The 12500-nt window shown below is 44.2% G+C and overlaps 2 protein-coding genes across 2 annotated transcripts in view; both read left to right on the top strand.

Moving 5' to 3' along the window:
- Nucleotides 1-3250, top strand: part of dnajc27 (DnaJ (Hsp40) homolog, subfamily C, member 27) — a 3970-nt gene extending 720 nt beyond the window's left edge. The window contains exons 2-7 of the mRNA XM_061066920.1: nucleotides 1812-1894; nucleotides 2021-2090; nucleotides 2210-2374; nucleotides 2454-2576; nucleotides 2777-2937; nucleotides 3019-3250. Of these exons, the coding sequence (XP_060922903.1) occupies nucleotides 1812-1894; nucleotides 2021-2090; nucleotides 2210-2374; nucleotides 2454-2576; nucleotides 2777-2937; nucleotides 3019-3151 (735 nt within the window). The 3' untranslated portion in view covers nucleotides 3152-3250. The remainder of the gene's footprint in view (nucleotides 1-1811; nucleotides 1895-2020; nucleotides 2091-2209; nucleotides 2375-2453; nucleotides 2577-2776; nucleotides 2938-3018) is intronic.
- Nucleotides 3251-6443: 3193 nt separating this feature from the next.
- xdh (xanthine dehydrogenase) overlaps nucleotides 6444-12500 on the top strand; it is a 15272-nt gene continuing 9215 nt past the window's right edge. The window contains exons 1-9 of the mRNA XM_061066917.1: nucleotides 6444-6690; nucleotides 7119-7176; nucleotides 8315-8411; nucleotides 8820-8928; nucleotides 9338-9464; nucleotides 9627-9688; nucleotides 9774-9863; nucleotides 9957-10037; nucleotides 10112-10256. Of these exons, the coding sequence (XP_060922900.1) occupies nucleotides 6523-6690; nucleotides 7119-7176; nucleotides 8315-8411; nucleotides 8820-8928; nucleotides 9338-9464; nucleotides 9627-9688; nucleotides 9774-9863; nucleotides 9957-10037; nucleotides 10112-10256 (937 nt within the window). The 5' untranslated portion in view covers nucleotides 6444-6522. The remainder of the gene's footprint in view (nucleotides 6691-7118; nucleotides 7177-8314; nucleotides 8412-8819; nucleotides 8929-9337; nucleotides 9465-9626; nucleotides 9689-9773; nucleotides 9864-9956; nucleotides 10038-10111; nucleotides 10257-12500) is intronic.

Genomic DNA, 12500 nt, shown 5'->3' with positions numbered 1-12500 from the left:
CCAGTACCATCTGGTTCATTAAGATCTGGTTCAGAAGCATCTTGACCAGTAACATCTGGACCAGTAACATCTGGTTCATTAAGATCTGGATCAGTCACATCTGGACCAGTCACATCTGGATCAGTAGCATCTGGATCAGTCACATCTGGACCAGTCACATCTGGTTCTTTAAGATCTGGATCATTAACATCTGGTTCAGTAGCATCTGGATCATTAACATCTGGACCAGTCACATCTGGACCAGTCACATCTGGTTCAGTAGCATCTGGATCATTAACATCTGGACCAGTCACATCTGGACCAGTCACATCTGGATCATTAGCATCTGGACCAGTACCATCTGGTTCATTAAGATCTGGACCAGTACCATCTGGTTCATTAAGGTCCGGTTCAGTAGCATCTGGATCATTAACATCTGGACCAGTCACATCTGGACCAGTCACATCTGGTTCAGTAACATCTGGACCAGTACCATCTGGTTCTTTAAGATCTGGTTCAGTAGCATCTGGATCATTAACATCTGGTTCATTAAGATCTGGACCAGTAACATCTGGTTCATTAAGATCTGGACCAGTACCATCTGGATCAGTAACATCTGGTTCATTAAGGTCTGGATCAGTAGCATCTGGACCAGTAACATCTGGACCAGTAACATCTGGACCAGTCACATCTGGTTCATTAAGATCTGGACCAGTAACATCTGGTTCATTAAGATCTGGATCAGTAGCATCTGGACCAGTAACATCTGGACCAGTAACATCTGGACCAGTAACACCTGGACCAGTCACATCTGGTTCATTACGATCTGGACCAGTAACATCTGGATCAGTAACATCTGGTTCAGTAAGATCTGGACCAGTAACATCTGGTTCATTAAGATCTGGACCAGTACCATCTGGATCAGTAACATCTGGACCAGTAACATCTGGACCAGTAGCATCTGGACCAGTCACATCTGGTTCATTAAGATCTGGTTCCTTAAGATCTGGATCAGTAGCATCTGGACCAGTAACATCTGGACCAGTCACATCTGGACCAGTCACATCTGGACCAGTCACATCTGGTTCATTAAGATCTGGACCAGTAACATGTGGATCAGTAACATCTGGTTCATTAAGATCTGGATCAGTAGCATCTGGACCAGTAACATCTGGACCAGTAACATCTGGACCAGTCACATCTGGTTCATTAAGATCTGGACCAGTAACATCTGGTTCATTAAGATCTGGACCAGTACCATCTGGATCAGTAACATCTGGTTCAGTAACATCTGGTTCTTTAAGATCTGGTTCAGTAGCATCTGGATCATTAAGACCTGGTTCAGTAAAATCTGGACCAGTACCATCTGGATCAGTCACATCTGGACCAGTAACATCTGGTTCATTAACATCTGGACCAGTAGCATCTGGTTCCTTAAGATCTGGTTCAGTAACATCTGGTTCATTAAGAACTGGACTAGTAACATCTGGATCATTAACATCTGGGCCAGTAGCATCTGGATCATTACGACCTGGTTCAGTCAAATCTGGACCAGTAACATCTGGACCAGTCACATCTGGATCAGTAACATCTGGACCAGTACCAGCTGGTTCTTTAAGATCTGGACCAGTCACATCTGGATCTAACATCTGGGTTGAGACTCTGATAAATGTCTTTACTTTATTACGAGTTCACAGAAAAACATTTAACTGATGACTCAACTTATTTCACTTCACATTGATTGTTTTTATTAACTGTGTGTTTGTGTATAAATATAATATTTAGATTAAATATAATTATTCATCATTATAAGAGAAATGATTTTCTTCCAGAGTTGCATCATCAAACGTTATTGTGAGAAAAGATTCGTCCCCAAATATTTGGCCACGATTGGAATCGACTACGGAGTAACCAAGTAAGTACACAAGTAATCTATTACTGTAAGTTGGAGTGTGTGTGTGTGTGTTGTGTTGTGTTGTGTTGTGTGTGTATAACGTGTGTGTTGTGTTGTGTGTGTATAACGTGTGTGTTGTGTTGTCAGGGTGCAGGTCCGGGACCGGGAGATCAAAGTGAACATCTTTGACATGGCCGGTCATCCGTTCTTCTACGAAGTGAGTTTCACAAACAGACCTAATGAAGCTGTGGGTGTAATGAGTGAGCGCTGCCAGCAGGTGGAGCTGCTGCACCAGGAGACTGACGTGTGTTCTGTGCCCTGCGTTCTGTCTGTCAGGTGCGTAACGAGTTCTATAAGGACAGCCAGGGCGTGCTGCTGGTGTACGACGTGGGCCTGAGGGAGAGCTTCCACGCCATGGACTCCTGGCTCGCCGAGATGAAACAGGAAATGGGCTCGCAGGCCAACATGGACTCCATCGTCTTCATCGTCTGCGCCAACAAGGTCAGACTCCATCGCACCCGTCGGACCAATCAGAGGCCTCGGCTCCGGGGCTGAGGACCAACCTGTGTTTGTCTCGCAGGTGGACCTGACGAAGAGACGCGTGGTGGACGAGGGGGAGGGGCGGCTGTGGGCGGAGTCCCGAGGCTTTCACTACTTTGAGACGTCGGCACAAAGCGGCGAAGGAATCAACGAGATGTTTCAGGTTCGCACACGTCGCCATGTTGTTGTCGAGGCTTTATAACAACAAACACCAACACAACATCATAGTGTGTGTGTGTGTGTGTGTGTGTGTGTGTGTGTGTGTGTGTGTGTGTGTGTGTGTGTGTGTGTGTGTGTGTGTGTGTGTGTGTGTGTGTGTGTGTGTGTGTGTGTGTGTGTGTGTGTGTGTGTGTGTGTCCTCAGGCGTTCTTCTCGTCCATCACGGACATGTGTGAGAACGGCGGGAAGCGTCCGGTGGCCGAGGTCAGCGTCGGCTTCACCAAGGAACAGGCCGACACCATCCGACGCATCCGCAGCAGCAAAGACTCCTGGGACATGTTGGGCGTGAAGCCCGGCGCCACGCGGTGAGAACCCTGACCCGGGACAGTGACCTTTGACCCACGGCCTCGGCCCTGTGCAGGTTTCTAACGCTGGTTTGTTTCCAGGGAGGAAGTGAACAAGGCGTACCGCAAGCTCGCCGTGCTGCTGCATCCGGATAAATGCGTCGCCCCCGGCAGCGAAGACGCCTTCAAGGCCGTCGTGAACGCACGCACCTCGCTGCTGAAGAACATCAAATAACGTACCCACCCCCCCCACCCGGACCCTCAGGGGTTACTCACCTGTCGTGTGCCATGTCGCCACCGAGCTGCACGCCAAGCAGAGTGTGTCTGTGTGTGTCTGTGTGTGTGTCTGTGTCTGTGTGTGTCTGTGTGTGTCTGAGTGTGTGTCTGTGAGTGTGTGTCTGTGAGTGTGAGTGTGAGTGTGTGTGTGAGTGTGTGTGTCTGTGAGTGTGAGTGTGAGTGTGAGTGTGTGTGTGTGTGTGTGTCTGTGAGTGTGAGTGTGAGTGTGTGTGTGAGAGTGTGAGTGTGTGAGTCTGTGAGTGTGAGTGTGAGTGTGTGTGTGTGTGTGTCTGTGAGTGTGAGTGTGTGTGTGAGAGTGTGAGTGTGTGAGTCTGTGAGTGTGAGTGTGTGTGTGTCTGTGAGTGTGTGTGTGTGTGTCTGTGAGTGTGAGTGTGCGTGTGTGTCTGTGAGTGTGTGAGTGTGTGTCTGTGTGTGTGTCTGTGAGTGTGTGTGTCTGTGAGTGTGTGTGTGTGAGTACGGAAGATGAAGAGTGCCACAGTCACATTTAGGTTTTTCATTCGTAAAGTTTTTACACGAAAGTTGAAAAGTTTTTAGTTTTTGTGCCAAATCTGAAAGTTTTTGTTTGAAAGACGACTCATTATTTAGTTATTCACAATTTAATTTAATGATGAAGAACTCGTCTTCATCGTTTCCTCCTTAAAGAAACAAATCTCTGGTTTATAACTGTTTAAAGTTTCCTTAAATTCATTTGTTGCTCCACAAACTTTAAACTCTTTTCTTTCCTTTTCCTCAAAAAGCTCAATTCACCTGAAATGAGTTTGAATCGATTGAACTTCAGTTTCTCCTCAAAGACACTTTTTAAAATCAGTTGGTCACTTTGAGGTGTGGTCACGTGACCACACCTCAAAGTGACCACACCTCAAAGTGACCACACGTAGTCACGTGAGAGGTCACATGACGGGCGCCGTGTCCATCAGGAAGTTGAACTGGAACAAAGAGTTCTGCTGGTTTATTGTTTACAGACGACTTGTCTTCATATCTTATCTATAGATATTATATCTATACGTTGGATCTGTACAGTAACAGGAGCACGAACACTCGCTCTATGTTTTAATAATTTAATCATTAACTTTTAGAATCGTTTCTGTTTAAATCATGAATATGATCTTTTCACCTGGAGACTACATTTCCCATCAGCCCTTTCAGGTCAATGAATTCAGACCAAATAACAATGAACAAAAAAGTTAACAAAGCAAATGTAATGTTTGGATGTAACGTGTTATTTATATTTATATTTATTATTGTTGTTACGTGTTCATGTTATTTATTAAGTGTGAAGTTTAAACACTGAAGTAATGAAACAAATTATTGTTTAAACTCATTAATGTTTGGTCACAGTTTGTCCTCATGACTGAAAGTGCTGAGTCACAACCAGTCATCTGACGACTGGATGGTGTGTGTTCACCCTCTGAGGACACACACACACGCACACTCACAGTCACACACAGTCACACACACACACACACACTCACAGTCACACACAGTCACACACACACACACACACAGTCACACACACACACACACACACTCACAGTCACACACACACACACACACACACACAGGGATGTTTGATTGATCCACATCAGACGACAAAGAGTCACATTTCCCAAATTTCACACTTTGATTAAACTGTGTCAAACTTTAGATATGAGTGTGTGTGTGTGTGTGTCTGTGAGTGTGTGACTGTGACTGTGAGTGTGTGACTGTGACTGTGAGTGTGTGTTACAGTCTGTGGTTCCTGTACGTGCACGTTGTCCTTATTCTTTTTTGGAATTAAATGACTGAAATCACTTCTCTGCTGTGTTTTCTTATGGTCCTTGTGGGGACCTTCCTCAGATACTTTTAGTTTTTTTAATTCTTGAAACGATTTAAACGTAAAAAACGTGAAAGTGTAAAAACACAAAGTGTGCGGTTGGAGGTCGGCCAATCCCAGCATGCACCTGGACTACATCACGTTAATCTGTCCTGTTCACGAGCGGCTCTGCCTTCTTCTTCTTCTTCTTCTTCTTCTTCTTCTTCTTCTTCTTCTTCTTCTTCTTCTTCTTCTTCTTCTTCTTCTTCGTCTTCTTCGTCTTCTTCTTCTTCTTCTTCTTCTTCTTCTTCTTCTTCTTCTTCTTCTTCTTCTTCTTCTTCTTCTCCTCTGTTTGTCCTCTCGTCTTCGTCTTCGTCTTCTTCTTCTTCTTCTTCTTCTTCTTCTTCTTCTTCTTCTCCTCTGTTTGTCCTCTCGTCTTCTTCAATCTCACGTCTTCTTATTTCAGGGACTTTGGACGAACTCAAGCTCTCGTTTGGTTCCATCTGAATTTCTTCCTCATGAAGGTAAATTGAATAAATATTAAATCTACTGTCAATTTAACTTGAGGATTATTATTTAAATTCTTTGTTTTCTTGTATTTTTGCAGGTTTTCTGGACAAAAACAAACATTTGAGAACTTGACAACAATGAAGACGGTAAAACTAAAGTTATTATTGAATTGAATATATTTGAAGGGACGGATGTTGAGAGTTTCAGCATCAAGAGCAACTTTTGAATTACGATTTAATAACAAACAAGACGATTTAAAGACAAACAATTATCAATAAAATCACATTCTGACCAAACGGATGAAGAGTGAAGTTCCGGCTTCGACGTGTGAAGTAAAACAAGGAAGATGAGAAAGTACAGAAAGAAATAATGGAAGGAAAAAGTGAAAAGACTTCCAACTGAGAGTTGAGAAGAAAGAGACGAAGCTTCTGAAAACAAGTCGGTGACACTTTATAGAAAAATAGAGAATCCAAATTATTTCAGGACAATTTTAATATCTTCAGAAGTTTAAATGAAATAAATTATAGCCAGCGACTTACTTAAAAAAAAAAACGATTTATAGTTTACGTTAACGTGAAGTAAACAAGGCACACTGAAGCGTTTCCTTCTGCCACTAGGGGGCAGCAAAACCAACAAGTGTGTGTGATGAACATGCACAGATTTTGAAAATCTGTCGTAAAAATCATTTTTATTTTCAAGCTGAAGTGAAACATTTGAATAAAAACTTTATATCTTTGCTATGAAATTCTTCTTTTCTCAATAGATGATTTGTGTAAATGTGTGTGTGTGTGTGATGTAACCTGTGAATAATTACACATCGGATTGTGTATTCACTGTATCTGGGGTCAAAGGTCAGAACACATGGTCCCTCCCCTCGCTGTCAGTCCCGGGTTAGCCCCGCCTACTCTCTCAGTCAGAGATAACCAGTTGACACGTTGATCGGTGATGACAATTCCGTCTGATATCAGTGCACCTGAACGCAGCACCGGCTCCGCACTTCTTCATCGATGACAAACATGAACGACCCCCCCACCGGCTCCGGTCCCGGTCCACAGACCGGCTCCATCTCCGGTCCCGGTCCCGGTCCAGAGACCGGCTCCATCTCCGGTCCCGGTCCCGGTCCAGAGACCCGCTCCGCCTCCGACCCGCTCCTCTTCTTCGTTAACGGAAAGAAGGTAGAACATGTTTCTCTTCGTTTCTGTGAAGACACTTTTATTTAAGGATGAATTCAGTAGTAGTGACGTCACAACAGTTATTTAATCATACTTCTGTGTGTATATATATATTTGTAAACATATATATATATATACACAAATATATTTATATGTATATATACACAAATATATTTTTATGTGTGTATATTTATCTGGTGTTTTCCTCATGAATCGAGCAGCAGAGTTTTCAGCTTCAGGTTCATTCTCACTAAAGTGATTTCTGTTTGTCACAGAACACATGAGTGTGTGTTTGTGTAGATGTGTGTGTATATGTTTAGGTGTGTGTATGTTTATATGTGTTTATCTGTGTAGATGTGTGTGTATTTGTGTAGATGTGTGTGTATTTGTTGTGTGTTCAGCAGCCTGATCACACCTCTGTGTTCCTGCAGATCGTGGAGAACGATGCAGATCCAGAGATGACTCTGCTGACGTATCTGAGGAGGAAACGTACGATCACACAAACATATATAAATAACACAAATATATATATATATATATATATATATATATATATATATATATATATATATATATATATATATATATAACACAAACACACGTGCTCCTCCAGCAGCCTCACTTGATGATTTTCTATCACTCAGATATGATTCTGTTTATTTAGAAAGTGCTTTAAAAAGTATTAGAGACAGTTTCTGTTATTATTGCAGCTACGGTTTAAAAGGACCCCCCCCCCGCCCCCCCGCAGGTCATGTGACTCTTTTCATCAAACTTTGAACTGAATTTATGTTCCTGGAGAATCAGGAAGTTGCTTCTTCTGCAACAAAGAAGTAAAACCTCGATGTGCTGACAGGACATCACTGGTGTTGTGTAGCAGGTTTGAACTTGTGAGTCACAAACGTCCACGTATGGATGTGTAGGTTTATATCTTTCCTGTTACACAACTTTCCATCTGCACAAAGACAATTTCACTTCTTGTTTTATTCAGGCTTTCTTTTCCTTTTTACTTATTTTTCCTAAGTTGATTAATTTCCTCTCGTTTTCAACAAAGATTTATTTTGAAATGAATCAAGTTCCTTAAAAGTTTAACTGACACAATAATTAAATTAAAATGAACTTTTTGGTGAGAGACTTTCGGAGTTTCTTCCTCGTGGACGAGGACGATCACTTCCTGAAAGAGCTTCAGCCTCTTGGAGAACAGAGAAGAACCTGTGACTCCTTCAGGGACCTAAAGACCTGGAGAACTCTGGGACCCGTTCCCAGGAAGTCTGGTTCCTCCTCAGGGAACCATGGATCTCCTCAGGGAACCAGGGATCTCCTCAGGGAACCATGGATCTCCTCAGGGAACCAGGGATCTCCTCAGGGACCAGTGGAGCCTCTGGTTCCTTGTGGGGAACCTGTGGTAATCTGGAGTCCCAGTAGAATGGAAAGACGTTGACTCGTTAACACCTGAAAGTCCGTCCTGATAACGAGCTGCTCCACTCACAGTCTCACAGACGATCTGAACTCACCCAGAGGACACCCTCCCCCCCCCCACCCTCCTGTAACCAGCTGCAGGTCAATGTGTCTTCTCTCTGGAGGTCATGTGACCCTGTCAATAATTCACTGGAACCTGTTTTTGTCTCAGTGGGTTTAACAGGAACAAAGCTGGGCTGTGCTGAGGGGGGGTGCGGAGCCTGCACCGTCATGCTGTCCAGATACCAACCACACCCCCATCAGCTGCTGTATCCTCTGTGTGTGTGTGTGTGTGTGTGTGTGTGTGTGTGTGTGTGTGTGTGTGTCTGTGTGTGTGTGTGTGTCTGTGTGTGTCTGTGTGTGTCTGTGTGTGTGTGTGTGTGTCTGTGTGTGTTAATGATGAGCCGTCCCATCAGCTGCTGTATCCTCTGTGTGTGTCTCTGTGTGTGTGTGTGTGTGTGTGTGTGTGTGTGTGTGTGTGTGTGTGTGTGTGTGTGTGTGTGTGTGTGTGTGTGTGTGTGTGTGTGTGTGTGTGTGTGTGTGTGTGTCTGTGTGTGTCTGTGTGTGTTAATGATGAGCCGTCCCATCAGCTGCTGTCATGTGTTCTCTCAGTTGCTTCGATGATGACAAACTGATTTCACGATGAATTAGCTGTGACGCTCTTTGACTCCGCCCAGTCACTACGCCGTCAACGCCTGCCTCGCCCCCCTGTGCTCCCTTCACCTGGTCGCCGTGACAACCGTGGAGGGCATCGGCAGCGTGGCACAAAAACTTCATCCTGTCCAGGTACCAAACTCCCAGAAGCCTTTGCTTCTCGTCTGAGACGTTGATGTTGTTTGATGAACTTTCACCAAACGAGAGGATTAATTGTGTCTTTGTCGTCCAACACGTCTCAGACAGACGTGTGCGTCCGTGGTCGTCCCATCGGAGCACATGGATGTTCACTTTCTTCTTCTAGTGTTTTTAGTGTGTGACCAGATTTGTACGGTGGCCCTGAAGGCAAAATCATAAAAAGCAAACACAACCAGGTCATTTCACTCAGTTAAGATCGTTCTGTGTTTGAACCCGTCGAGTTTTCCCATCTGTTGAAAAGACAGTGGTTCCGTCCAATCAGCTGAGCTCCAGGTTCCAACTCTATGTTTGTGTTTTTGTGTAAGTTTGATAAAGACTAATTATTGTAAACGTGTGTGTTTAGGAGCGAATAGCGAAGGCTCATGGTTCTCAGTGCGGCTTCTGCACCCCGGGAATCGTCATGTCCATGTACGCTCTGCTGAGGAACACGCCCACGCCCAGGATGACCGAGGTGGAGGAGGCCTTCCAAGGTGGAGACGCTTTGTAACAGAGAGTCACTTAATGTGTGTTCAATGTGTGTTTAATGTGTGTTCAATGTGTGTTCAATGTGTGTTTAACATGTTGAACGTGTGTTTAACCGTTAAACACACGTTCAACTTTAACGTGTGTGTAACGTGACGTGGTTTCCTTAGGGAATCTGTGCCGATGCACCGGGTACAGACCGATCCTGGAGGGATACAAGACCCTGACAGTGGTGAGACAGATGTACACACACGTACTTTGAATACACATAAAGTACATATCTTTTATTTCAACACACTGTGTGTGTACTGCTCCAGGAGGGGGGGTGCTGTGGCGGCCGAGGGCGGGACGGCTGCTGTACGACCAATGGGAACGGAGCAGAGGGCAGCTCAGACGAGGCCGTGGATGTGAGTCACTTCTGTTTATATATAATATATATTAGTGTTGTTTTTAAAACAGCTGTTTCAAGGTTTCTGATTGGAACCTGTGTTTTTGTGCAGGAAGCCACGCCTCTTTTTAATACTTCAGACTTTGCACCTTTGGATCCAACACAGGAAATCATCTTCCCTCCTGAACTCATGGTAAGAGAAGCTGTCAGCTGAACCCTGAGCACAGCCACTGCAGATGCTTTTATTTTGACATGTTCCTTCTCCAGTCTCTCACCAAAGGTCAGAAGTCGCGCTCGCTGTGTTTCCATGGTAACCGGGCGACCTGGCTGCAGCCCGGAAGCCTCGAAGAGTTTCTGCTTCTGAAGTGGAAAAACCCGGAAGCCAGAATCGTGACCGGAAACACCGAAGTGGGTCAGTCCATCTTCCATCATCCATCTTCCATCTTCCATCTTCCATCTTCCATCTTCCATCTTCCATCTTCCATCATCCATCTTCCATCTTCCATCTTCCATCATCCATCTTCCATCTTCCATCTTCCATCTTCCATCATCCATCTTCCATCTTCCATCTTCCATCTTCCATCTTTTATCTTCCATCTTCCATCTTCCATCTTCCATCATCCATCTTCCATCATCCATCTTCCATCTTCCATCTTCCATCTTCCATCTTCCATCTTCCATCTTCCATCTTCCATCATCCATCTTCCATCTTCCATCATCCATCATCCATCTTCCATCTTCCATCTTCCATCTTCCATCTTCCATCTTCCATCTTCCATCTTCCATCTTCCATCTTCCATCATCCATCTTCCATCTTCCATCTTCCATCTTCCATCTTCCATCTTCCATCTTCCACCATCTTCCATCTTCCATCATCCATCTTCCATCTTCCATCTTCCATCTTCCATCTTCCATCTTCCATCTTCCATCTTCCATCTTCCATCTTCCATCATCCATCTTCCATCATCCATCTTCCATCTTCCATCTTCCATCTTCCATCTTCCATCATCCATCTTCCATCTTCCATCTTCCATCTTCCATCTTCCATCTTCCATCTTCCATCATCCATCTTCCATCTTCCATCATCCATCTTCCATCTTCCATCTTCCATCTTCCATCTTCCATCTTCCATCTTCCACCATCTTCCATCTTCCATCATCCATCTTCCATCTTCCATCTTCCATCTTCCATCTTCCATCATCCATCTTCCATCCTCCATCTTCCATCTTCCATCATCCATCTTCCATCCTCCATCTTCCATCTTCCATCTTCCATCTTCCATCTTCCATCTTCCATCTTCCACCATCTTCCATCTTCCATCATCCATCTTCCATCTTCCATCTTCCATCTTCCATCTTCCATCTTCCATCATCCATCTTCCATCCTCCATCTTCCATCTTCCATCATCCATCTTCCATCATCCATCTTCCATCCTCCATCTTCCATCTTCCATCTTCCATCATCCATCTTCCATCATCCATCTTCCATCCTCCATCTTCCATCTTCCATCTTCCATCTTCCATCTTCCATCTTCCATCTTCCATCTTCCATCTTCCATCTTCCATCTTCCATCTTCCATCTTCCATCTTCCATCTTCCATCTTCCTAGGCATCTTCCATCATCCATCTTCCATCTTCCATCTTCCATCTTCCATCTTCCATCTCTTCCATCTTCCATCTTCCATCTTCCATCTTCCATCTTCCATCTTCCATCTTCCATCTTCCATCTTCTCCATCTTCCATCTTCCAATCTTCCATCTTCCATCTTCCATCTTCCATCTTCCATCTTCCATCTTCCATCATCCATCTTCCATCTTCCATCTTCCATCTTCCATCTTCCATCATCCATCTTCCATCTTCCATCTTCCATCTTCCATCTTCCATCTTCCATCTTCCATCTTTCATCTTCCATCTTTCATCTTCCATCTACCATCTACCATCTTCCATCTTCCATCTTCCATCTTCCATCTTCCATCATCTATCTTCCATCTTCCATCATCTATCTTCCATCTACCATCTACCATCTTCCATCATCCATCTTCCATCTTCCATCTTCCATCTTCCATCTTCCATCATCCATCTTCCATCTTCCATCATCTATCTTCCATCTTCCATCTTCCATCATCCATCATCCATCTTCCATCTTCCATCTTCCATCTTCCATCTTCCATCATCCATCTTCCATCTTCCATCATCCATCATCCATCATCCATCTTCCATCTTCCATCTTCCATCTTCCATCATCCATCTTCCATCTTCCATCATCCATCATCCATCATCCATCTTCCATCTTCCATCTTCCATCTTCCATCTTCCATCTTCCATCTTCCATCTTCCATCTTCCATCTTCCATCTTCCATCATCCATCTTCCATCTTCCATCATCCATCATACATCTTCCATCTTCCATCTTCCATCATCCATCATCCATCTTCCATCTTCCATCTTCCATCATCCATCTTCCATCATCCATCTTCCATCTTCCATCATCCATCTTCCATCTTCCATCATCCATCTTCCATCTTCCATCATCCATCTTCCATCTTCCATCTTCCATCTTCCATCTTCCATCTTCCATCATCCATCTTCCATCTTCCATCATCCATCTTCCATCATCCATCTTCCATCTTCCATCATCTATCTTCCATCTTCCATCTT

Source organism: Limanda limanda, chromosome 23 (genome assembly GCF_963576545.1).
Source record: "Limanda limanda chromosome 23, fLimLim1.1, whole genome shotgun sequence".
Lineage (NCBI taxonomy): Eukaryota > Metazoa > Chordata > Actinopteri > Pleuronectiformes > Pleuronectidae > Limanda > Limanda limanda.
This window is presented reverse-complemented; position numbering and strand designations above follow the sequence as displayed.